Source organism: Lepisosteus platostomus, chromosome 5, assembly GCF_059453375.1.
Source record: "Lepisosteus platostomus isolate fLepPlt1 chromosome 5, fLepPlt1.hap1, whole genome shotgun sequence".
Lineage (NCBI taxonomy): Eukaryota > Metazoa > Chordata > Actinopteri > Semionotiformes > Lepisosteidae > Lepisosteus > Lepisosteus platostomus.
In genome coordinates, this window is record NC_142615.1 from 4,825,586 (window position 1) to 4,851,202 (window position 25,617).

Genomic DNA, 25,617 nt, shown 5'->3' on the forward strand with positions numbered 1-25,617 from the left:
ACTTTGATGAGGTTTATGTCGCTGATCTAGATGCTGGTTCAATGAGTCCACGAGCCACCTGATTAGTCCAGATGGCACCCAATTCAGAGGATTAGCAGACTGTCCAAGCAGCAGAGGAAATACACAGAGATTCAGTTCCATATGATGATGACGACAGAAGAGGTTGAACATGGACGAGATGTGGGGTCTGCAGGGCAGGCAACACACCCAAACAAAGCCAAATGGGGAAGGCCGAGCCAGGAGAGGCTGCTTTTGGAGAAGACGGAGGGGTGGATGTTGACACGCAGTTAGAAACTGAACACAATGCTAGGATACGAAGTTAAAAGCACAGAATTCAAATCACGGGCAGTGGTATGTTTATATCGAACAACAGACTAGTCAGAAAGGTGCTCAGTCTAGAAGTCTATTAACCAGATCTATCCTGGGGAGTGTGCTGAAGGAACTGAATCTTTTCGGTCTTGAATATCGATGACCACGACGGGCCCCAATGCAAGGATGCAGGGTGATATGGCTGCTGGCTCGTAGATTGTGGAGAGCCAAAGAGATACTTCCTGTTTGACGCGACAATAACGTTACTCTCACACAAAAGTCTCACAAACATTCAGACACAGCGGTTGGAATGAATCTGACGAGTCTGGACCCTTTAGACTCGTAGGCTTTGGTTCCGACTTGTTTCCGCAGAGGGCAGAGACGCTGCAGGGAGCTACTTCCTGGTAGAAACGAACAAGAACTTCACCGCAGCCCAGAGGTCCTGCCGGGAGCAGCACACGGACCTGGCCAGCATGAGGAACCGGAGCGAGAACGACTGACGGCGCAGGGTAACTACGTCTGGATCGGCCTGTTCGTGGAGCCCTGGAAATGGTCGAGCCCGAGCAACCCCGCTTTCTACAACTGGGCAGACAGCGTCCCTGACAACGCTGCTGGAAACGAGGACTGTGCTTCACTGTTGATGGCGGGCAGCTCCACGGGGTACTGGAGTGACACTGGCTGCAATCAGAGGCTGCCCTTCTTCTGCTTCAGCGGTGAGTCGATCGAGGGGTTGACGTGAGGGAGGGAGGACACAGCTGGTGTGGTCTTGGGGGGGGGGGGGGGGGGTCCATCTTATGTTGTCACGCATCTCGTGTCATCCAGGAAAATCTCACTCTTCCCCATCAGACCTCGCTTCACCTTTCCAGTGATCTTTCTGGGTCTCTACCCCCAAGGATATCAGAGAGGCACCTTCCCGAAACTCTTTCAGATCTGGACTCAAAACCTTCATTCGAAGGGCCTTTAATTAAAGGGGTTCTGTTATACACCCCCCTGCTCCTACTGTATTCAATGCCCTCCATTTGCTGTCTCCTCTCATTGTGTATTTTCTGCTTGTTTCTTGTTCGTTGTTCCTTGTTCCTGTTTCTTCTTTCTTCTTTCTTCTTTCTTCTTTCTTCTTTCTTCTTTCTTCTTTCTTCTTTCTTCTTTCTTCTTTCTTCTTTCATCTTCTCGGGTTCACTCATTGTGTATTTTCTTGTTCTTGTTCTTGATCTTGATCTTGATCTTGATCTTGATCTTGATCCTGGGTTCTCTCATTGTGTATATTCTTGTTCTTGTTTTCGGTTCTTGTTTCTGGGTTCTCTCATTGTGTATTTTCTTGTTTCTTGTTCTTGTTCTTGTTTGTGGGTTCTCTCATTGTGTATTTTCTTAGTTCTTGGTTCTTGTTTCTGGGTTTTGGGTCAAGTGCTTTTGTTCTCTGCTGGTCACTGTAGGGGGTGATCGTGACTCTCTCTGGTCCTCAGCCCTCCTTGTTGTCTGGATGCCAGAAAGCAGATAAACTATCAAGCACGTTTCTTCCTTGATCTGTACGTCGCCGTATTTATCTTGTTCTCTCACGTTTTCTTCCTCAACGAGAAGTGACCTTATCCACTTCTCAGGGGTTTTGATAATGCTGACCTGGATCTTAAGTCCCTGAACAAATCGGTTGTGGAATTAAACGCCAAAATTCCTATCATTCCCAGGAGTCAGAGGTTTTCAGACGCATCTAAATCCTGCGTCATTTCAAATGATCTGGATCCGAACGGTCTTGACACAGATCAGGCACAGGTGCCAACTGCAGTAACTGCTTCAGTAATTCTGAGAGGCTGGTTACCTGCCTATCTCTATCTCCACAGAGAAGAAGAGAGTGGTGATGCGTGTGGGACTCCAATTGGATAAAGGGATGAACCCTAATGACCCTGGAGTGAGAGAATATCTTTTAAACTGGGTAGGTGCTGCCAGCCTTCAGAGCCAGGAATCCTGATCAGTGTTTTTACGTGCTCGAGTGCGATAGAGTCTGCACAGGGCTCATGTCTAACCTGGGTTAAGAGAGACCCCACTGAGTGTATTGAGTTGGCTAGTGTACAGTGTGTAGAATTATATATCTATAATCAGGACTGTGTGAATATTACTGGATCAGTGTACAGTGTGGAGAATTATATATCTATAATGATCAGGACTGTGTGAATATAACTGGATCAGTGTACAGTGTGTAGAATTATATATCTGTAATAATCAGGACTGTGTGAGTATCACTGGATCAGTGTACAGTGTGTAGAATTATATATCTGTAATAATCAGGACTGTGTGAGTATCACTGGATCAGTGTACAGTGTGGAGAATTATATATCTCTAATGATCTGGGCTGTGTGAATATCACTGGATCAGTGTACAGTGTGGAGAATTATATATCTATCATGATCAGGGCTGTGTGAATATTACTGGATCAGTGTACAGTGTGGAGAATTATATATCTATCATGATCAGGACTGTGTGAATGTTACTGGATCAGTGTACAGTGTGTACAGTTATATATCTATCATGATCAGGACTGTGTGAGTATTACTGGATCAGTGTACAGTCTGTACTAGTTACACTCAGGGTGATGGATCAGTATTGCTGGCTGGTGCTCCAGTCCAGATCCAGCCCTGCTCTCAGGCAGGCTGTGCTCTTCTTCTCTGTCCAGATGAGGGGGCTGCTGTCCAGGCACACTGTGATGAACAGAACCAGTTTGAAATGGAAGGAGCAGAAGGATGGGCTGGTTTTCCACCCCGAGGAAGATGAAGGTGAGATATGGGACCCCAGTTTCACTAAATCACTGCAGTGTGTCTTTGTGCTGCTGAGTGTTGACTCACCACACTTGTTTGATTACTGGCTTGTCCGGCTCTTCCAGAGTGTGTTTGCTGTCTCTGTTCAAGGTGTGTGTAATCTATAGCTCTATCAGTAAAATGTGTGTAGGGTCCTGTTCTCTCAGTACAAGGTGTGTGTATAGTCCAGTTCTCTCAATACAAGGTGTGTGTAGAGTCCAGATCTCTCAGTACAAGGTGTGTGTAGAGTCCAGATCTCTCGGTACAAGGTGTGTGTAGAGTCCTGTTCTCTCAGAACAAGGTGTGTGTAGAGTCTAGATCTCTAAGTATAAGGTGTGTGTACAGTCCAGATCTCTCAGTATAAGGTGTGTGTACAGTCCAGCTCTCTCAGTATAATGTGTGTAGAATCTTTCACTTTTTTTACTGGTGAAATTGCCAATCTCTGTTGTTGTGTGTCGTGTCCACAGGGCAGTGTGACTGCAGGGGAGACAGTGCTCCATTCTGACTGCAGGGTCTCCTCACTCAGGCTGTCTGGGATTGCTCTGGGATAACTGGGACATTGGTCTTTCAACTAACACTAAGAGAACGCTTATATTTGGTGATAGTTTGATATTTTCTTAGCATGTTTACTATTGTGAGATGTCTTATTTATAACATTTATAAATACTCCTTCATTTGTTCCTGTAACGTCCATCAGCCATAGTCACTTTATTCACCCACTTTTAATTTATCAAGCCGACTGAACTTATTTAGTCACATCTTACTTCTGCAGTGTAATGTTTGTATGAATAATGCATGCAGTTATAATGAAGTAAAATAAAATGTATTTCTACAGATGCAGCCATTCAAAATGGGTGAGGTATTTCACGGCATACCGCGACACGCCCACCGGGGTATCACGCGGTTCACGTGTGTCACGTGACTAGCTATCCGGCGTCGCCTTGTAAAACCGCCAGGGGGAGCTTAACCTCTCATGTACAGCATTCGAGCCTTTAATTTTGAACTGTGTATTACAGCATGTTAATCATCAGTCATTCAAATGTTGGTATATTTTATGAAAGCAAGATTGCTCAGTTGGACAAAAGTACACAACCTACCTTTATCAGAAATATTTATGCATCAAAGCCTTTACTGAAGATATTACTAATAGTATTAATAATGGATGACTTTGGACAAGCTGTATACTCAAAGTATAATTTCTTTAGCACATTTGTACAAGCACTTGGAATCTGTCCAAGCCATACTTTGTCAGGCATTTTGTTTTACTTCAACGGGCATAAAAACATCCTTGCTTTTAACAGGGCGTTTCATAATTTCTAACTACGAAAATGATTTTAAATGCGACACCTATCATGAAAAGAAAAAAATACACACCAGTATTCCATTTCTCCCTAAACATTGTAAGCTTTGAAGTCTTTAACTAACGTGATACCGGAGTCAACAAGCATACTTTTAGAATTTGATTAAAAGGGAATATAATATGGAATCGCGTATCTCAAGAATTTAATAACGGTATGATTATATCCGTGTACTGCGGCAGGGCTGTTTCGCCTGCCTGCTTATGCGAGCTGTCTTGTAGCCTACTGGTCTAGGTGCATGACTACCAACTGGCAGGTTGTGTGTTCGAATCCAGCTGGTGCTGGACCTTTCAGTTTTATTTATTTATTTATTTATTTTTTAATCGCGTAACATAAACATATTACCGTATGCAAACTGTACTGTATACAATATGTATATGTATATTTAATGTCTTAACTGTGCCCGTTTAAGTATTGAATATTCATATCTAATTTTACCACTGAAGGGAAATCTTAACATAAACATACAGTATATGGCTGGTCTCGGTACTTTAAAGAAAAAAATACACACCAGTATTCCATTTCTCCCTAAACATTGTAAGCTTCGAATGAAACCACTAAATAAAGACATAAATATAGAAATCTTAAGATTTGTTTTATTTAATGTTGGTAGCAGGATGAACTGTCAGAGTGTATATTTTGTCGCAAAGTTGCTACAAGATGATAACAGTGAAAAAGGTATTTAGAAATGAGTTATTTCAAGATGAAAAAGAAAACATACACGAAACATGGTTTCATTACGACCAGAATCGGTCTTGAGATATTTTTAACTTGATTTACAGTATTTGAGAGGTATGTCTTAACACCGATACTACAGTGCTTAAGTACTGCTCACGTATATGTTTCTAGGTTTATATTATGCATTTCATACGGTCAAATTACTTTTGAGCAACTAATAAGAAGCGCTAAACGGTATGCGTTTTAGTTTCGTTTTGTGCTGGAACCCGTGGATTGATTAGAGATATCAAGTACATACAAGTCATTTTTTAAATGTTGTAGTTCGTCTTGAAAAAATGTTACGAGTACATCATCTATCAACAATTAGGTTCTGTTTCCATATTGCGGATTTTGGTTAGGTACAGTATTATCAAATCCAGTGGCGCTGTGTGTTACTTTACTGAGTCCCAATCTGTGATTGAAACCTGTAAAACCGGTTTAATTCGTCACAGCCAGCACTCTTCAGGTGTGAGGGTCTTCTGCTCAGAATGAAACGCTAAAATGTTTGTGTATATTCTAATGGTAGTGGGGGCAGGGTGTGTGGGAACAGGTTTGTTCTTCACACCTGAAACATTTTCTCTGAAAGGATTTTCTTCGCAGTTAACCGATCTTGTAACAGCATGTTACAGTTTACTATTATTAACCATATTAATTTTAAGTGCTTAATGTAAAATCTTGTAAAAATATATTTTCATTGTTCAAATATACATTAATATACATTAAGTCTGACTATCATATAATAAGTTAAATACAAAACTAAAGAAAAAATAGGGTTAAATATAATTCAAAATATTTTGCTAACAATGTTAACTGTTTATGAATAAAATGTATTAACTAAGAAGTAGGATGGCAAAGTTGTTAGTATGTTTTTTGTTTTGTTTCTTTTTCATAAATACAACAGTAGTACCTGATGTCTCAGTGGTTTTCAAAATTAAATTATGCATGCAAACCTGTGAACTAGAAAGATAACTAAGATTTTAATACTAATTAAATGACCGCGGGCACTTCCCACCGCCTCTACATTCTCAGAGTAGAACAGACTAACCTTCTAATGAAAGACGGTCCACCCCCCACGGACAGGAAAAGTGCCCACAGGCACTTAAACTTAATATGGTCAGTAACGGTAAACAGTAACATGGTAAGAAGGAGCACGTACAAACGTTTTCGAAATAACCACATATAAGACTCTGATCCTAAAAATGTTTAGGGAGAAAGTGGAATACTGGTGTGTATTTTTTCTTTAAACTACCAATACCAGCCATATACAGTCTGTAACGTAGGGATTTCTATATGTCTTTATTTAGTGTTTACATTAGCGACAAAGGCTAAACTTTTAGCTTCAGTAACGTGTACATATCTCCCCTTTTTATAAAACGACTTGGTTGAAAACTGTTCCAGAGCCACTGTTGTTTCATCAGTGAAAAGTACATCATGAAATGCCTCTCCCTGTTCAATCCACTGCAAAAAAGAAAAGGAGCATAAAGCTTCTGATGGTCATAAACGATATTCATTTAGGAGCAGCATCAGTGTTTTTTTTTTTACTCCCTGGCGGAAACTGGCTTCCAGAAGAATCAGTATGGCTCAGAGATTAAATAAAACTTCACAGACATTAACAAAGAGCATAACGCGTGTACTGTATGCACTGCAAGTACAACCCAACTCTCTGCAGGAGTGCTGGCTGTGACGAATTGAACCGGTTTCACGGGTATTTTCAAAGTAGGAGGCGAGCCTTCCAGCGAAAGACACCCCCCCCCCCCCCCTCAAAAACCCAGTAAATACAGTACTTACTAGTTAAAGGCTAGGCTCCCGACTACGGCGAAAGGAACCCTTCTTTCATTAGAAGACAATGAACATATTTTAGCCCTGAATGAATTAATAGCAAACATGGTTTACATAAAAGACATTTTTCCAAGAAAGTTTAGCCTTTGTCACTATTGAAACCACTAAATAAAGACATAAATAGAAAAATCTTAAGATTTTTAAAATACATGACTTTGCTAAAATTTATTTGAAAATAAAAACAATTACAACCGCCAGGGGAGAGAGAGAACAGGGGAGGGATGTTGGTTTTGCATAAGGGGCGGGGCTATGTTTGGGTATGTTTGGGAATGTATAGTTACATGTTCTGGCTGTTTGTGAATTATCGTTGTTGAGTATGGAGTGTTGAGGTATTGATTTTGTGTAATGCTTTATGTTGAAAATTGAGGTGGATTTTGTTTATGATAAACAGGATAAACTGGGACGGGAGGAAGGTTTGGTTTTGCATAAGGGGCGGGATTATGATAATTGGAGGACTTTGCGAGTGTAAAATGGTTTGATTATTTGATTTTGTATTGTGGTTGTTATCTATGTTTTTGGTTGGTATTATGTTTATATGGTTGTTTTTGTTGGTTGGTTGTTATTATGGTTATTAATAATATGATCTATAGTTGAAATCTGAGCCTAAATAAAAAGAAAAAGCAAGTGATTAGGTTTATGAGCAATCTAATTACTTATTCGTTTAAAACGCTATATAAAATAAAGTTTATTATTAATTTGCTGGACAGAGCGGTGAACATTATTATGCATAAGACAAAGATAACGATCCTGATCAGTTTAGAAATCTGTGTACGCTGTAAGGTTTTTACTTCTTAAACTTTTAAAATACACGTTTAGAATTGAAAGAAATCCTCTTCCTGGTATAGCAAACCAGCACGTCTTTTTTCTCCAATCAGAGGGGTGTCAGATGGTGTCAGCCAATCACCATTCTGCGTTGGGTAGCAACGGGTGACTGTTCTCAGGCGGAACATGTAAACAGCTTAATGTTCGTGTTAAATATTTTTTTTAATTAAAATTCATTCTATACAGCAATCGCATATTTGGGTACCGTTTCATAAAACTTTCATGCTTAAAATGTTTAGGGAGAAATGGAAGACTGGTGTGTATTTTTTCTTTAAACTACCAAGACCAGCCATACACAGTACAGTTTACATACATACAGTAATGTTTTAAATTAATATCGTTTATGACCTTCAGATGCGTTATGCTCCTCTTCTTTTTATGCTCAGCTACTAAAATTTCCCTTTAGTGGTAAAATCCATATAAATATTCAAAACTAAGCGGATTAAAATGTGCACAGTAAAGACATTAAATGATTAAATCTTTGCACTACCAACCAATGCACCACGAGTGCCCCTGTCGGTCATTTTGGCCAGCCAATCACTTGCCCTGCGGTACCCTCCGGTGCCCCGCGGTGGCTTGTGGGTAGGTTACCGTACCGCGGGTTTTTACCGCGCATTTTGAATGGCTGCATCTGTAGGACGGATCTCCGTTTGAATCTTGATCGTTTATCAGTGCAAATAAAAGCCGGTTTAATAGGATTCGTCTTCAAATTTAAACGCAGTCGTCTCGTACCCTCATCTGGTATGATTTAGCATGAATGAGCCTCTTAAATTAAAATCAGGAACATCCCCGTCATACATAAACACGGCACAAAATAATAATTCTATATTAACGTGGCCTACATGTTAATTTACGGTTTAAATTCATTTAAACGTTCCGATTCAGAGCGTCTTGTAGTCCGTGCTAATAAGAACAGCAATGCTGAGCCCTTTGTGTATTAAGCACAAGTTCAGCTGGTCTCTAACTTCACACAAATTAAAAACGTGGATAAAGTGTAACACGTCTCCCCTAAGTGATCAGAAGACTTGTGCAGACACAAATGTATATATTGTACATACAACCGAAAAAAAAAAACGTTCGCTTACATATGAAGGATCTCCGTATGAATCTTCGTCATTTACCAGTGCAAATAAAACCCGCTTCAATAGGATTCGCGTTCAAATTCAAACCCGCAACTGCTGCTCTCGTTTGTGTCGGGACTGATTGCACTTGAGTATGGCGTTAGTCATCTCATACCCTCATCTGGTATAATTTTGCATGAATGACCCTCTTAAATTAAAAACAGGAACATCCCGTTATACATAAACACGACACAAAGTAATAGTTCTATATTAACGTGGCCTACATGTTCATTTACGGTTTAAGTACATTGAAATGCTCCGATTCAGAGCGTCTTGTAGTTCGTGCTAATTAAGACAGCAATGCTGAGCCCTTTGTGTATTAAGCACAAGTTCAGCTGGTCTCCAACTTTACTCCGCACGGTTTTTCGTAGCATTGAGCTCAGAGCTGTAGCTCTTCTCCAGACAGCAGCGTGCTCTCCGAGAGCTCGTTAGAACTGACCCACAGCGGTCAGTATGAAGTTTGCGCTGAACACTGTACATCACCCACACACGGTACCTCTGCTTCCGAGCCCAGTCAGCTCTGCTGTGTTCACGACAGGACCTCCGCTCTCTCACTCCCCTGTGATCTGATCCGACGTTTCCCTCCGGTCTGGACCACAGCACTCTCTCACACCACCTGGGTGAGATCGCATCCCGGCCAATCAAGAGTCTTCGTCAATTAAGCAATTAAGAGTCCAGAAACTTTATTGAAAACGCAAGCTCAGTTTCTGAAGAATGCATCTGAAAATAGTCATATTTCTGCTCGAAAGGGCTTTTTACCTCTGCAGCATGGATAAGAAGAAGCAGACAGTACGTAAACGTGAATTCAGTTGAAAAATTAAGATCTCCTAAAGCCGACATTCGATCTTTTAAACAGCTCGGGGCACATAATTCTGTGTGTCTTTTTACGCAACGTGTCATTTTAAATTCGACACAGAAGCCAGGTACGGAATTCACTTACTGGTCTAGCTGATCCTGCACTGGTCTTCGGAGGGGGAAATATCCTCTCTGTTGCCATGACGACTGTCGCCCTTCTGCTGCCATGACGACCGTTGCTCTGGTGCTGCCGCCATGACAACCGCCGGGCCCCTGTTGCCCTCCCATCGCCATGACGACCGTTGCTCTGCTGCTGCCGCCATGACGACCGCCGGGCACCTGTTGCCCTCCCATCGCCATGACGACCGTTGCTGCCCCGGCAATCTACCTATCCAAATAGATTTAAAATGGAAAGCTAACAGACTGGGCTAGTTGGCTGCAATTACACTGTATTAGTTTGCGTTGCGAGAGCTCTTTGTTTATTAAATAAACGTTTTGATAAATGGTCTGCGGTAAAATCGACTATTTTTTTTTAACAAATCTGTGGTGCCCATCGTAGCTTCGCCTTTTGCGTAATCATTTTTATTAAATAAAAAGTATATTAGCACCTCTATGTGAAAAAGCCTCATAAGCATTGCTCCGTGACTGAATGGAATTCAAAGCCTTCGTTTTGAAGAAGCACTCGAATGTTTTTGCCGCAGTCCATCCAAGCTGTGGATGAACCCCCAGTTCAGGGAGGGGGGTTATTAGGAGGCCAAAATAATAATAATAATAATAATAATTGCTTGCACTTATATAGTGCTTTTCTGGACACTCCACTCAAAGCGCTGTACAGGTCATGGGGAATCCCACTACCGCCACCAATGTGCAGCCCCCACCTGGATGATGCGACGGCAGCCATAGTGCGCCAGAACGCTCCCCACACACCAGCTCTCAGTGGGGAGGAGAGCAGAGGGATGAAGCCAGTTAAGAGAGAGGGATTATTAGGAGGCCATGATTGGTGAGGGCCAATGGGAAATTTGGCCAGGACGCCGGGGTTACACCCCTACTCTTTTCGAGAGACGCCCTGGGATTGTTAATGACCACAGAGAGTCAGGACCTCGGTTTGACGTCTCATCCGAAGGACGGCGCCTGTTTACAGTCCAGTGTCCCCCGTCACTATACTGGGGCATCAGGACCCACACGGACCGCAGGGTGAGAGCGCCCCATTCTGGCCCCACTCACACCTCTCCCAGCAACAACCTGAGTTTTTCACAGGAGGTATCCCCATCCAGGTTCTGATACTCCGCCGATTCTCATTCTAATGTCTGTAAACAGAAAAGGAAAAGGAAAAACAAAAGTGATAAAGAGGGGGGAAACCCGAAACAACTTTAAAACAGTCAGTATCCAGGCAAAAGTCCCACTGTCTGGCATTAAAAAAAAACAAAAAAACTAGCCAGGACCTGATTGACAGGTCTTTAGAAGGAAGTTCCATGTAGATCCTATCACACGCCTGAGAACAAGAACCACCAGTTTTACTTCTGCAGTCTGCTTCTCTTTTCACTTCCGGCTGTCAAGAGTTTCCAGAACTTCTCTGCTCTTAAAAACAGCTGATATATATATATATCCCATGTGCCTGGGTCATATCTGCTTCCCGTTTCCTTTATAGATATTGCACAGATCTGCGCCTGGGGCTGGGAGGGGTTTGCCGGTTCAAATCCCGCAGCCAGCAGAGGAATCCTACTCCCTTGGGGCCCCCCCTGAGCGAGGCCCCGAACCTCAACTGCTCCAGGGGCGCCGTATAAATGGCCGACCCTGCGCTCTGACCCCCAGCTTCTCTCTCTCCCCTGTCTGTGTGTCTCCTGGAGAGCCAGCTAGGTCTGCGACAAGACCTATTCCAGAAATCGTACAGGGTTAATAAAGTGACGTTATGTTATGCTAAAACGCCCGCAGACATTTCAGACTCTCGGCACACAGCGCAGTCATTCTGCGAGTTGAATAACCGGATAGTCTGGTCTCTGCAGCAGCAGCAGCAGCAGCAGCCCCACAGAAGAAAACCAGCAGGTTTCCAAAATGAATCACATCCTGTCCAGCAAACAGTCATTTAACTCTTTTGGATGCATATGAATAAATAGGTTGAACGGTTTAAAATGATTTGGGGCGGGGGCGGGGGCGGGGGCGTGCGCCAGCGTGCTTGTGCGTGCGTGCGTGCCCTGCAATGGACTGACACCCTGTTCCCCCCTGGACGAAACAGTTAGGAAACGGACAGCTCAAAAGCACGAGTGAATTTCTCCGCTTAAAATCATTGTGGCACGGCGGCGCCGGCTTCGGTGCTCGGGGTGCTGTCTGTGTGGAGTTTGCATGTTCTCCCCCGGTTCCCCCCCCACGGGCTTCGAAGCGAATCCCTTTCATCTCCCTCCGCGGATCAGCAAGGGTCTAGCAGCCAAGAGAGCCAAATAAGCCACAGAGCCGAGTTCTCTCTGTTGTGGAAGTGAAATTGTTTGTGGCGAGCGGCCTCGCGTCACGCAAGAGGGGAACTTCCCCCCCGTGACGGAGATGGAAGCGCCGATCGCTCGAAAGTGCAGCACAGGGGGGGGGATCCCCCTTCGGCGAGACCCGCTGTGGAGCTGCAGCCCGAGCCCGAAATTCACAGGGCGGAGGAATTCAGGCGGGAGACTCCTGGACCGGGAGCAAAAGTATCCCCCCTAATGTATTAAACTTAAACATAAAGTGCACCTCAAAACCACACACACAGACACACAGAGAGAGGAGACTCCTGGACGAGGAGCAAAAGTATTCCCCTCTAACGTATCCAACTTAAACATAAAGTGCGCCTCAAACCACACACACACACACGAGGAAGTTCTGATGAGAATCTGTTCTTCATTCCGTGTCCCACAGAACGCTCCACTTTAAAACGGATCTGTCCCAGTTTTAGGTTTTTGTCAGCGACCGGTCCCGAGTACTTGCCGTCCTCCACGATTTCAACAGGCTGACCCTCAATTGCGGTGGGTTGGGTGGGGTAATATTTTTCGTAAAAGCAATAAAAAAAAAGTTCCTTTGCTTTTTGAGACGTTTAGGGAGGACTCGTCGCACCAGTTAGTCAAAATATAAACCACACCTACAGAAACCTTACTAAGAAGCCACGACTACCGGACACACGCACGCCATATGTCTGTAAACACACAGATTAGAAATCGGTCGGAATATTCTCCTGACTCTGGGACTGGACCGTTTACAGGTAAAATCCCACTTTCGCCCGGTTTCATCATTTCACCCAGTTGTCTTGTGCTGATTTGTTTTCTGATATTGGCAAACGAGTGCTTTTCTTGCGATCTTGTACCACGTACGTAAAGGCGTTGCAAATTAGCGCAGATCCCATCATAACCCACGGGACTCCTGCTGTGGACGAACTGAATTGCCTTGATCTCCCAGACGGGTGTTGCAACGCTTTATTAAGGGGTGCGTCTGCGTCACCTGCTGTCTGTTCATAACTCAGAAGTGAATTGCAACCCCGGTATATGTTATCATACGCAGCGTCCTTTACAAAAAGAGTCGTTGTAGCAGTGAACAACACAATTCACTTTTAAAAAAACAAAACAAACTCCTTTCTAACTTGCACAGTATGTAAAAAAAATTAAATAATAACGATGCCTTTTGAGCAAGGGTCTCCCGATAAACCATTCGGTATGTGCGATTCTGTATATTCTAAAAAAAATTTTTGTGCCGCGGCTCCCCGTATGCGCACGCTGACACTCCTTCAAAAAACGACTCACTAAGAAGACGCTTTTAAAACACGCCGCCACACACAAAACAGAAAACACGCACAAACTTCCACAACATGACAATTTTTTCTCTCTCTCTTTTTTGCGAACTTAACAGTCCTATACACATATAATACCGGTGTGGCTCCGTTACCGATTTTTAAAAAAAAATCGATTTTCATTTTTTTTAAGTTAAAAAGGAACAAATACATTTGCGAACATTTAGCAGGCTTTCCACGCAGAAGTATCAAGCCTCGCTTTCTCTGAATGTCGGCGTCACTTTGCGCCACTAATAGGTGCAGAAGTCTCATTACAGTACAATCAGCGCGCAGTTTTACTGAGCCTCCGTGAGTTCGGGGGCTACAAGCACGATTTCAACAAATATCCAGATACACTGATATATTTATATATTGATCAAGATCGAACGACCGCCGCTTGAGTTGGGATCTAAACCGACCCCGTTGATTAACTAGAATTGATCGCGTTCAGTGGACGACCGAAGATCATCCCACCCGAATAACTGCATTCTTATTATTCAAAGCTGTCGAACTCCAAAAAAAAAAAAAAAACACTTAGCAAAAAAAGGTACAACAGCACAAGCCGAAACTGGGCTGCTTCGGAGAAAACACCGCCAAAAATAAAAAGAAATCCCAAAATAGGTTATCAACGGAGAATCTATCGCAGTATGACTGTGCAGACTCTTCAGATAAACAGGTTTGGGCGTGTGCACCGCAATTATTAACGTTTCCTGGAACTCCCCTCAAAAAATGGTAGCTTTCTGACAAAGACCCTCAAATTCTGTCCCTTGTCGCAAACTCACCTGCACTGTTGTTCTGTCGTTCATATGTCGATATGAACGACAGAACAACGCTTCATCCACACGAACTACGAAAATACAGGAAGACCGAATCTGTTCGGTTGTTTTTTTTTTTGTGTGTTATAATGGAAAGTTATTGAGGAAAAAAAAAGCGTTTTATCCTCAAAAATGTCGTTTAGGGACAGAGCTGTGCTGCAGAGGCAGCCGGATACTTACAACACAGTGTGAGAGCACCCCCAGCTCGTCAAGGGCACGGGGTGTTTTAATCATGTTTCTCTCTACTGCTTGAAGAAGGGAGTGTGAGAAACTATTTTATTAACTGCTCTTCTTCGTTGAAAGCAAAAACCCATCAGGAACGGAAAATGACTGTTTCACCTGTCCCTGAAGTGCTGCGTCAGCTTAACAAAACGATCTAAAACAAGGTGCTCTCCCTGCTTGCTTTTGAATCAGCTTTCACTTCTCTGCACAGACGGGTGACGGCTTTTTCCCCCATATTGCGATATGAATCCAGACCTCACTGGGGAAAGGCTTTTCTTCGAGAAAATTCCACTACAGTTTTTTAAAACACAGTGTAATTACACGCAAACGTACCTATTGACGCACGCCCATGCCGAAACTAGCCGGACAACGAACCGACGCTGAGGTACCGAGTAGCAAAAAAAAAAATCCCAAACAACTAACGAATAGAAAATCAGAATGATTGATCGACGAGACTCCAGTGACATCCACCTCTATACGAGAAACGGTCCGCGTTTGTTTGTAGTGCGACACCTAGTGGCCTTGGGTGCTTCTGCTCTAAGCTCACTACGAGATCAAACGCTTTTCCCCAAATGTCCCAAGAGGATACAGAACTGGCATGTGAAACCAGTAGATCTTGACAGAAGACTAGTGATCTGACTCAAATATTCGGCAATGCCGTACTGTGAGGTGAATTTGAAAACGATAGTGCCATGCATTATTGAATTAAAAAAAACTTCAACTTCGAATGTAAAATTCAGTGTTTGACATCATTTCCAGTGTTGTTTGTAGCTTTAGAAAGTAGACAGCTCACATTTGCCAGCAAGACTTTTTTTCTATCTTTCATATTGACAGCTGAGTTAATGCCCTGAAGTAATAATTGATAATAAGAATTGCTTACACTTCTATAGCGCTTTTCTGGACACTCCACTCAAAGCGCTTTACAGGTCATGGGGAATCCCACTACCACCACCAGTGCAGCCCCCACCTGGATGATGCGACGGCAGCCATAGTGCGCCAGAACGCTCCCCACACACCAGCTCTCAGTGGGGAGGAGAGCAGAGGGATGGAGCCAGTTTAGAGAGGGGGGTTATTAGGAGGCCATGATGGGTAAGGGCCAATGGGAAATTTGGCCAGGGTGCCTGGGTTACACCCCTGTTCTTTTCGAGAAACGCCCTGGGATTTTTAATGACCACAGAGAGAGTCAGGACCTCGGTTTGACGTCTCATCCGAAGTGCAAGCAATTATTATTAATTATTATTATTATTATTATGGCCTCCTAATAACCCCCCTTCCTGAACTGGGGGTTCATCCACAGCTTGGATGGACTGCGGCAAAAACATTCGAGTGCTTCTTCAAAACAAAGGCTTTGAATTCCATAATAGTGTGAGCTATTATTATTATAATTATTATTATTATTACTCAAACTATCACCATTTTGTTTGGGGTTTCTCATTAAAAGGGACATAGTTTCCATTAACGCGGGAGCTGTATCACTTGGACCTGAACTCTTTGTGCATCTGTGTGCATTACACCCTGTAGTAGCGTCTGTGCTTAATTTGAACTCTGAATCGGATACGCAAATCGGATAAGCACTCATTGCTGATAATGGTTTTTTTTCCTATTAATTTTAACCTCTTAGGAGGGGAGTCTGAGATAGAGACGTTCAGTCATTTTTTTTAACCTATTAATTTTAAACTATTAGGGGGGGGGAGTCTGAGGTAGAGACGCTCGGTCATGATCTTCCTTCTAATGTACAGTATGTCTGGAGGACCTCGGAGTAAAAGTGCGTCATTATATTTTATAGTATAATACGTGTAATACCGGAAGTAGTACCAATCCGGCAAAGAATCGCTGAGTTTTCACTAGGGCACCACGTGTTATCGTCCCTGCTAGAAACTGGAGAATTGCTTTTGATTCAGTGGGGTTTTGCACAAGCGTCTGCAGCAACCGATGCAGATAAACGGTAGATACAGAATCCTTATCTACGTAACAGTCTGTCCGTGAGGTGAATTATCCCCACACAAAATACATGCCAAGGTCTGGGTGAGACAGTATCCTAACACCACACCCACCTTCCACCTCCCCCAGTTCAGTGAACGTTTTAGCGTGGGAAGTCATTTACGGACACGTGCCTCTCGGGTAGTCCACTTTAAGGTTGTTGTTGTTGTTGCTGTGGTTTTTTAATTTGATCGGATTAAAAATGCCGTTTTGGGTCCTTTTAATCTGGGGCAGTTTGTGGTTTTCGTCCGCCGTCGACTCGCCGCACAAGATGTCGGAGTTCCAGACAAAGGGTAGGTATGCAATTTAAACTTTAAACTTCTCGGGTTCAGCAATGCCGCATGCTTATGGCCACACTCGGGTGTACCGTCGGCGACGGTGTATTGTCGCACCTTTTGCAAAACTGCAGATTCCCGCTCTAAATCGTTCATGATCAGAGTAAAGGAAGCTGTTTTTGTCACACGTGTTTTCCCCTCTTTGCTAAATCCAACTGATATTAAAGTTAGTGTTGTTGGTTTTTTTTTCCTGTACGCGAACTTGTCAGTTACACGGTTACAAAAGACGAGCTGCAATGAGATTTCGCTTATAAAGAGGGATTCTTTAGTTTTTGATTTAATCAAGATTTTTTTTCCTCTAAAGTTAAACGGGTTGTAATAATTGTTTTCACGTTCTTAAAAATATAAACAATATTTGGTACCGTCTATAAATTATAAAGAAAGATTTGTAATTTTTTTTTCATTCGGTCAATATTTTTTTTGTATTTAAAAGTATTTCAGGACAGTTTCTCTTGTTTCGTGTCAGTGAGGTAGAGACGGGAGAAAGCTCAGTAACGGGTATCTAAAATCGTGGAGTATTGTGCCAATCAGACCATCGGACTTCACAAAAGCACAGGAGAAATTGAACGAAAAAAAAAAACCTTGAATTGGTCTTAGACGGAAAATATTCTGGGCGCTAGGACTAGGACCGAATCGTCGTTATTCCTCACAAAATTAGTTTTATGAAACAGCGTTTTTAAATCATGTGCTAAGTCACCTTTATGATCTGCTGCCCAGTTGGAATTCGTGCGATATATACTGTATATAGCTCTTACGTCCACTGAAACATCAGCCATACATTTCAAATTAAACAATAGTGTAATCACCGTTACAATAAAAAAAAGTTAGAGAAAAAACCATACCTCAAGCGAAAAAAAAAAGTTAACGAAATCAAGCATTTTCTAACGACAGCATTAACTCACCCTGGAGAGAGAGAATTCTTGACCACGATTTTTTCTCTCCGGTTTAAAAGAACTTTTTTTAAAAAAAAAAAAATCCTCAAACATCGACGTGTTATGTTCAAACCTCGCCGAGCCATTTTATTTTTAAATGTTGCGTGTCGGGCTGAACAGTGGTTATCGTCTTGAAACCTCACGGCCGCGGGTTCAAATCTGTGTGAAGTTTATGCGCTCTCGCAGTCAGTAGATAGGTCATTTCTTGACAGGCTGAAGTTTTGCGGGTTTTGTTTTTTAGACTATGCTAACAATTCCCGTTCTTTTCCAGATTCCTGTGTCGGCAAAGCACAAAAAAAGTCGCTCTCCCTGCCGCCTGTACAAACATGAGAGTAATGCCCGGCAGAATATTAGGGTAGGAGAGACGTAATAAGTAGACATCTTTCAACGAGATCGTGCATTTGTAAGGTGTATGAAGTAAACAAACAACAAAAAAAAGGCTACAAAGTTTTACTGATTCAAAACAGGACGCCAGATTAGAGAACACCCCCAAAACGGAAGGTATTTCTAACTAGTATTCATTAGTAGTTCAGGTGGGTAGCTGCGTCAGCATGCGTAGGCTGCAAAGGAACAAGTAATAGGTTTATTCCATGCTGAAAAAAAGAAGAAAGAGAACACAACGTTTCGGCCGTGGAGCCTTCTTCAGGTGTGAGAGAGACAGGGCAGTAGGCAAAGGTAAAGTAGCGGGAGAACAAAGGTTGGGAGGGAGGAGGAGTGAGAGGCGGGAGCAGGGGACAGAAAGAGAGGCCAATCAAGAGGTGTGAAGTCAGAATGGGTGCAGAGAGGTGTGAAATGAAACTTCCAATGAATGGAGAAAATTTAAAAGAACAGTAATCTGTCGTTAAGGGAAGGGAGAATGTGTGATCCTAACTGCAGAATAATTTTAGTTTCGGTGGTCTTTCTGATGTATGAGTTCGGAAAACCGTCTTTGAGAACACAGACGGAGAGATTAGAGTGGTCGTGGCCGTCAGAGGTGAAATGAGAAACAATGCTCGCTGTATCACCTGCAAGTACACAGCCACCACCACATTCATTCAAGGCCCCTCAGGACAAAAGTTCTTGTTGTTAAAAGGACAGGCAAACAGAGGAAAAAAGAATAAAGCATTCCCCCATATTAATATTATCATTGTTATTAATGACAACAATAATAATTGCTATTGTTATCTTAATAATTATAAGATGCGGTGTATTGTTGGCGGCACCTGTAAAAGTAAATTCTCAAAGCGCTTTATAGGAAAAGTAAAAAAAAAGTTCAAAACAAACAAAAACGGTAACAAAGAGATACAATTAGCGCAAAGAAGCCGAGTAGAAGATGATGGGACACTGTCACTAGTTAAATAACAGCCTTTTTAAAGATGATAATTTATAATGCACCTTCGTAAACCCAAGGACACTGTACCCCGTGAGACAAAGAAAGTAAAGAAAAAAATACCGGGAAAAAAATATCTTTCTCCTCCCTACACTGATCCTAAACACTGCTGTCTCAGTCCTAGGCTGTACTCCTCGCTCACCTACGAATGCTGCTGAAGGTAGCTATACAACCACAGTATTAAGTTTGCAGAGGATGCCACAGTTTAGATAAGATCACTTTATTGGCCCTATGCAGTTTCTTGCATTAAGAATTTGTCTTTTCGCAGACCCCAGCTTGCTCTCCATGAGACACACAGACTGGGAGAGAAGCTGGGGGTCAGGGCATAGGGGCACCCATTTATACGGCGCCCCTGGAGCAGTTGGGGTGAAGGGCCTCGCTCAGGGGGCCCCAACAGAGTAGGATTCCTCTGCCGGCTGCGGGATTTGAACCGGCAAACCCTTCCAGCCACAGGGGCAGATCCTGAGCCACAGAGCAGTACTGCCACGTGGGAACGAGATGTACTACAAAGGGTTGTGGCAGCGGCACAGAGGATCATGGGATGCGATTGACCATCCGTCGTCGGTGAGGTCCACACCATCCGCTGTCACGATAAAGCCCAATCCATCCTTCTGGATCCCAACCACCCCCGGCCACAAACTGTTCTCCCCCCCTGCGTCGTGGCACGGACCACCAGACTCAAGATCAGCTTCTATCCCCCTGCAGTGCCCATCCTCAACAGCTCACTGCCGGGCCTCAGACTCAGTATACACTACTGTATACACTTTCTTGCAGGTGTTTTTTTTCCCCCTTCGCTACGACGTATGTATTGTTCCGATTTCTTATTATTAGGTTCGTAATGTACTGCCCATGTCTTAAGAGATCCATGCAAATAAGAATTGTAATTTACATACAGCACAGCCATCTCACCCTGCAGCTCTCAACTGGCAGCCCCCCCCACTGAAGCTCAGCAGGTGTGAGCCTGGTCAGTACCCGGAGGGGGAGACCTCCTGGGAAAAACTAAGGTTGCCGCTGGGAGAGGTGTTAGTGGGGCCAGCAGGGGGCGCTCACCCTGCGGTCTGTGTGGGTCCTAATGCCCCGGTATAGTGACGGGGGACGCTGGGCTGTAACGGCCGCCGACTGTCGGGTGAGACGTCAAACCGAGGTCCTGACTCTCAGTGGTCATGACAGATCCCCGGGCGTTTCTTGAGAAGAGCTTATCCCAGTGTCCGGGCCAAATTCCACCCCCCCCCCCCCCTCTGGCCCTTACTGTGGCCTCCAAATCGTCCCCATGTGTGATTGGCTTGCACTGGCCCTGCGATGGACTGATGTCCCACCCAGGTGGTAGCCTGCCACGCGCTCGTCGCTGGCCGGGTAGGCTCCTGCTTCCCACTACACCGGCAGGTCTCAAGTGGTGGGGCAGATGACATGACACGACATGTACATACGGCAATAACCTCCCTGTTACCCCCCCCCTCTCCACAGGCAGTCTGACGCTGTGCTACGGCCACCCCCTGAAGCTCCCCTTACCCCCCGGCAGCCAGGAGGTCGAGATCAGAACGGCGGGCCTCAACGCCACCCTCCGCCTGGCCAGGCTGCGGCCGGGCTGCGGGTTCGAAGTGCGGGACGGGGCGCTACTGAGACGCAGCTTGACGTGGGCGGACGCCGGGCTGTACACGGTCTGGGCGCGGGACGACCGGGGTTTGAGGACCACGCGGGTGGAAGTCAAGGGTGAGGCTGGGGCCGCGTTGGCGAAATGAACCGATTTCGCTGCTGTTAACCCACCCCTGGGATGACAACTGTTAAGGACCCAGGGCTTAAAGGCCCGTGCCTGTGGGCCTTCCATCCAGTTCAGAGCCAGCAGCCATCTCACCCTGCAACTCCCAACTGGCAGCCCCCCCCACTGGAGCTCAGCAGGTGTGAGCCTGGTCAGTACCTGGAGGGGAGACTCCTGGGAAAAACTAAGGTTGCTGCTGGAAGAGGTGTTAGTGGGGCCAGCAGGGGGCGCTCTCACCCTGCGGTCCATGTGGGTCCTAATGCCCCAGTATAGTGACGGGGGACACTGGACTGTAAACAGGCGCCGTCCTTCGGATGAGATGTAAAACCGAGGTCCTGACTCTCTGTGGTCATTAAAAATCCCAGGGTGTTTCTCGAAAAGAGTAGGGGTGTAACCCCGGTGTCCTGGCCAAATTTCCCATTGGCCCTTACCCATCATGGCCTGCTAATAACCCCCCTCTCTGAACTGGCTTCATCACTCTGCTCTCCTCCCCACTGAGAGCTGGTGTGTGGGGAGCGTTCTGGCGCACTATGGCTGCCGTCGCATCATCCAGGTGGGGGCTGCACACTGGTGGCGGTAGTGGGATTCCCCCTGACCTGTAAAGCGCTTTGAGTGGAGTGTCCTGAAAAAGCACTGAACTAGTGTAAGCAATTAAAGGAGAACTGCCCTACTATTTTTATGTTTCGGGGTTTGAAAAAATCAGCACTGATGAGCTCATTTCACACAACAATAAAAGCGAGATGTGCACAGTACCTTGTAAAACCTCAAATTTACATCACAAAACAGACTGAATCTCCAGAGACAGATTACAGTGTGACACTGTAAGCAAGCAGGATTGTGGATCCGTCTCTTTGAATCCTATCGGAATCCTGCTCTCAACTTCCTGACGGTTGTGCTGATAAATACTACCTACTCCTTAACTCCTTAACTCCTACTCCATATCTGTGGTGAAATGTCTGCTGCACCACCTGTATTATTACATCCGTCATTACGGGGACTAGGGTGCAGGAAGGGCCTCTTCACGTCGCGGTTCTGTGGCGAGACCAGGGGCTTGCGGCAGTGCAGCGACTTACAGCGCTTTCACGATTTTTAAATCCACAAGTTCCAAAGGTGTACGTTTTTTCTATACCATCAATTAATTTATTTTGCGAGCAAGATTTAATAACTTGTCAGCAGATGGGACTGGTCACGCTGGACGTAACGCCAATCCATCATAGGGAACACAAACACAAACAGCCAATCTTCCTTAAATTGGCCAAGTTTTCCCAGAAGCCAATTCACCAATGTATATTTGGACTGGGGGAGGAAACTCCCATGAACACTGGGAGACCACTCAAACTCCACACAGACAGCACCCACGGTCCCACCTGCTTTTTTGCAATTTAGTTTGTTTATTTCTTCCAGGTTGTACGGTCAACGTCACCCTGCAGCCTGGTGCCAACCTGTCTGTCCCCCTCTACGCCGCCACGGAGGTGGAGGTGCTGTTTGAGCCCGTGGGGGAGGGAAACGTGACCGCCGTTTACGCGATGGAGAGAGGCCAGGCTGTCTGTCACCAGCAGTACCGTCGGCGCATCCTGGTCGATGACGAGACCCTGACTCTGGCGGGTCTGACCCGAGCTGACCAGGGCGAATACAGAGTGAAAGACACACGGACCAACTTCGTCCTGAGCCGCGTCATAGTCACCGTCCAAGGTAAGAGGACCCTACTGTTGGGGAAAAAAACGACCGTAGTGACATTGCACAACGCGTGAGCAAAATTGAACATCAGAAGATTAGAAAAAGAGTGGTACACTTGGATATAATAATAATAAGAAGAAGAAGAAGAAGAAGAAGAAGAATTGCTTACACTTATATAGCACTTTTCTGGACACTCCACTCAAAGCGCTTCACAGGTCATGGGGAATCCCACTACCACCACCAGTGTGCAGCCCCCACCTGGATGATGCGACGGCAGCCATAGTGCGCCAGAACGCTCCCCACACAGCAGCTCTCAGTGGGGAGGAGAGCAGAGTGATGAAGCCAGTTCAGAGAGGGGGGTTATTAGGAGGCCATGATGGGTGAGGGCCAATGGGAAATTTGGCCAGGACGCCGGGTTACACCCCTACTCTTTTCGAGAAATGCTCTGGGATTTTTAATGACCACAGAGAGTCAGGACCTCGGTTTTACGTCTCATCCGAAGGACGGCACCTGTTTACGGTATAGTGTCCCCGTCACTATACTGGGGCATTAGGACCCACACAGACCGCAGGGTGAGCGCCCCCTGCTGGCCCCACTAACACCTCTTCCAGCAGCAGCCTTAGTTTTTCCCAGGAGTCTCCCCTCCAGGTACTGACCAGGCTCACACCTGCTGAGCTCCAGTGGGGGGGGCTGCCAGTTGTGATTGCAGAGTGATATGGCTGCTGGCATTGAATTAGTACATAACTCCGAATCTTGCCATCTTTTTCAAAGTTCAATTTGCATGCATGATCGCCAATTCATTCCTAAAATGTTCAAGATTGTGTCCAAGTCTACAGTAAAGGTAATGCTCTAAGGATTTCGAGCAGGGAGCTGCGTCAGCCTGCGTAGGCTGAAAAGGAACAGCTTAAGGCTTATTCCACGCTGACAAGAAAATAATAAGGACACCAATGTGCAGGACCCACCTGGCAGAATGCTTCTCTATAATAATAATTCTCAATAATAATTATATTATCGCTTATACTTATATAGCGCTTTTCTGGACACTCCACTCAAAGCGCTTTACAGGTAATGGGGAATCCCACTACCGCCACCAGTGTGCAGCCCCACCTGGATGATGCGACGGCAGCCATAGTGCGCCAGAACGCTCCCCACACACCAGCTCTCAGTGGGGAGGAGAGCAGAGGGATGAAGCCAGTTCAGAGAGGGGGGGTTATTAGGAGGCCGTGATGGGTAAAGGTCAGGGTGGGGAGATCTAGGGTCCTCATTTGTCATTCTGTGTGGATCTGTCCACTATATAACCGGTTCTCATTACTGCGGCGGCAGGAAGGTTGCCATGGAGATGACTTTGGAGAGCAGCAGTGGGAACCCTAACACGCTGTAGGCCCGACTTGTCTCTCCGTCTTTCCAGAAGAGTCTCCGGCGCCTGAGCGTGGACCAGCCGATCGGCGCCAGCACCTAGGGGTCCTTCTGCTATTTTTCCCACCACCCGTGCTCCTGGGCGCCTTCTACGTAATGAAGACGCTGCGAAACGGCAGACGGCGGGCGCAAGGTGGCGAACTCCGCAATTCCACTGGAGAGGGCTCGTTTCAACAGGGCAGGCCCAGTCTCTGATCGTGTTTACCAAAGCGTCCGCCATTTCAAGAACACTGTGAACTGTAGGTTATGTAGGTCGTTTTATTTCACTAAGTTTCCTTTGTTTTTTGGTTTGTTTTTTTTTAAAAGGTGCTTTGTTATTTCTCATTTTCATACGTCTCCTATGGTCCTCATGCTTTTCCCTCATTTCTAGCCAAACTGCCCCACCACCTTACCTGCCTCATCGCAACTTTGCAACACATTCTTAAATTTCTTTAGCTCCAGGATCGACAACATCCGGCATCACATTCTCTCCACTGGGCCTATCATTTCCATACCTCCTCCCTCCTTCTCCAACGTTTCTGGTTCCCTTCTCTCCAGCTTCTCCCCTCTTGACTCTGCATCCCTCAGTAAACTGGTTTCACACATGAAATCCACCCCCTCTCTATTAGATCCCATTCCCACCACTTTATTTCAGTGCTGTTTCTCTTCTCTCTGTCCCATTGTCCTCAATATTTTACATGAATCCTTGAGCACTGGCGTTGTACCAACAGGCCTCAAAACTGCTGCCATTACCCCCATGCCAGAAAAGCCTAACATGGCTCTGGACAACCGAAACAATTTTCGCCCCATCTCCAACTTACCCTTTCTTGCTAAAATCCTAGAACGTGCTGTCACACTTCAGTTGCATAACCACCTCATGACAAACAACCTTTTCGAACCCCTCCAATCTGGCTTCCATCAACTTCACAGCACAGAAACTGCCCTGGTCAAAGTCACTAACGATCTGCTAATAGCTTCTGATTCTGGTTCTCTTTCTAAACTCATCCTTCTTGATCTCAGTGCTGCTTTTGACACTGTTGACCATGACATCTGACTTTCTCGTCTTGAGACTGTGTTTGGAGTTTCCGACGCTGCTCTCAAATGGCTCAAATCTTACCTCACTGATCGCTGTCACTTTGTCTTTCTTGATGGTTATAGGTCTGAAATTGGTCTTGTTAAGTCTGGTGTTCCTCAGGGCTCAATACTGGGTCCCCAACTTTTCAGCATTTACATATTCCTACTTGGTCAGCTTTTAAGATCACATGGCCTCAGCTATCATTTCTACGCTGATGATACTCAAATATACATCCATTCCAAACCTGACACAAATAGAATAGACAGCCACATCAAATTACATCTCTGACATAAGAATTGTGACCATTCTGAAGTCATGGTTATTGGCACCCCCCCATCAACTTCGTAAAGCCAATCCTGTAACCCTATCTGTAGATGGTTCTGTACTTGAGCTTCAGTCTAAAATTGAAAAACCTTAGGGATATTTGATTCTGGCTAAACATTCGACCCACATGTGCAGCATATTGTTAAAACATCTTTCACCTCAGAAACATCACTAGACTACGCCCTGTGTTATCACTAACTGTGGCTGAAAAG

General features: G+C 44.9%; 2 protein-coding genes and 1 long non-coding RNA gene across 5 annotated transcripts in view; all 3 read left to right on the top strand.

Annotated features, from left to right (window-relative positions):
• The window catches only part of LOC148662607 (uncharacterized), a 148,093-nt gene that overhangs the window by 119,666 nt on the left and 2,810 nt on the right, over positions 1 to 25,617 (top strand). The gene's annotated exons all lie outside the window — the stretch shown is intronic.
• On the top strand, positions 251 to 3,893 carry LOC148662614 (uncharacterized). Its single transcript, XM_088632338.1, has 4 exons — positions 251 to 1,022; positions 2,142 to 2,233; positions 2,972 to 3,071; positions 3,560 to 3,893. The coding sequence occupies exons 1-4, from the start codon at positions 950 to 952 to the stop codon at positions 3,595 to 3,597; spliced, it is 303 nt and encodes a 100-aa protein (XP_088488464.1). The 5' UTR covers positions 251 to 949; the 3' UTR covers positions 3,598 to 3,893.
• LOC148662615 (uncharacterized) lies at positions 12,659 to 24,382 on the top strand. Of its 3 annotated transcripts, none has more exons than XM_088632297.1 (4): positions 12,659 to 12,964; positions 20,643 to 20,888; positions 22,339 to 22,626; positions 23,993 to 24,382. In XM_088632297.1, exons 1-4 carry the CDS (start codon positions 12,895 to 12,897, stop codon positions 24,220 to 24,222), a joined length of 834 nt encoding a protein of 277 aa, XP_088488423.1. In that variant the 5' UTR covers positions 12,659 to 12,894; the 3' UTR covers positions 24,223 to 24,382. The 3 variants fall into 3 exon arrangements, with proteins under 3 accessions (XP_088488423.1, XP_088488424.1, XP_088488425.1); XM_088632298.1 differs by having other exon boundaries at positions 12,669 to 12,964; positions 24,020 to 24,382; XM_088632299.1 differs by lacking the exon at positions 12,659 to 12,964 and adding an exon at positions 16,230 to 16,835.

What these genes read in the sequence shown, in the direction of transcription:
- LOC148662614 (XM_088632338.1), top strand. Translation starts at nt 950, where the DNA reads ATGGCGGGCAGCTCCACGGGGTACTGGAGTGACACTGGCTGCAATCAG. An exon ending in GAGAATATCTTTTAAACTGG is followed by an intron (nt 2,234 to 2,971) that starts GTAGGTGCTGCC and finishes TTCTCTGTCCAG; the next exon opens with ATGAGGGGGCTGCTGTCCAG. An exon ending in CCACCCCGAGGAAGATGAAG is followed by an intron (nt 3,072 to 3,559) that starts GTGAGATATGGG and finishes TCGTGTCCACAG; the next exon opens with GGCAGTGTGACTGCAGGGGA.
- LOC148662615 (XM_088632299.1), top strand. Translation starts at nt 16,745, where the DNA reads ATGCCGTTTTGGGTCCTTTTAATCTGGGGCAGTTTGTGGTTTTCGTCC. An exon ending in CACGCGGGTGGAAGTCAAGG is followed by an intron (nt 20,889 to 22,338) that starts GTGAGGCTGGGG and finishes TATTTCTTCCAG; the next exon opens with GTTGTACGGTCAACGTCACC. An exon ending in CGTCATAGTCACCGTCCAAG is followed by an intron (nt 22,627 to 23,992) that starts GTAAGAGGACCC and finishes AACACGCTGTAG; the next exon opens with GCCCGACTTGTCTCTCCGTC.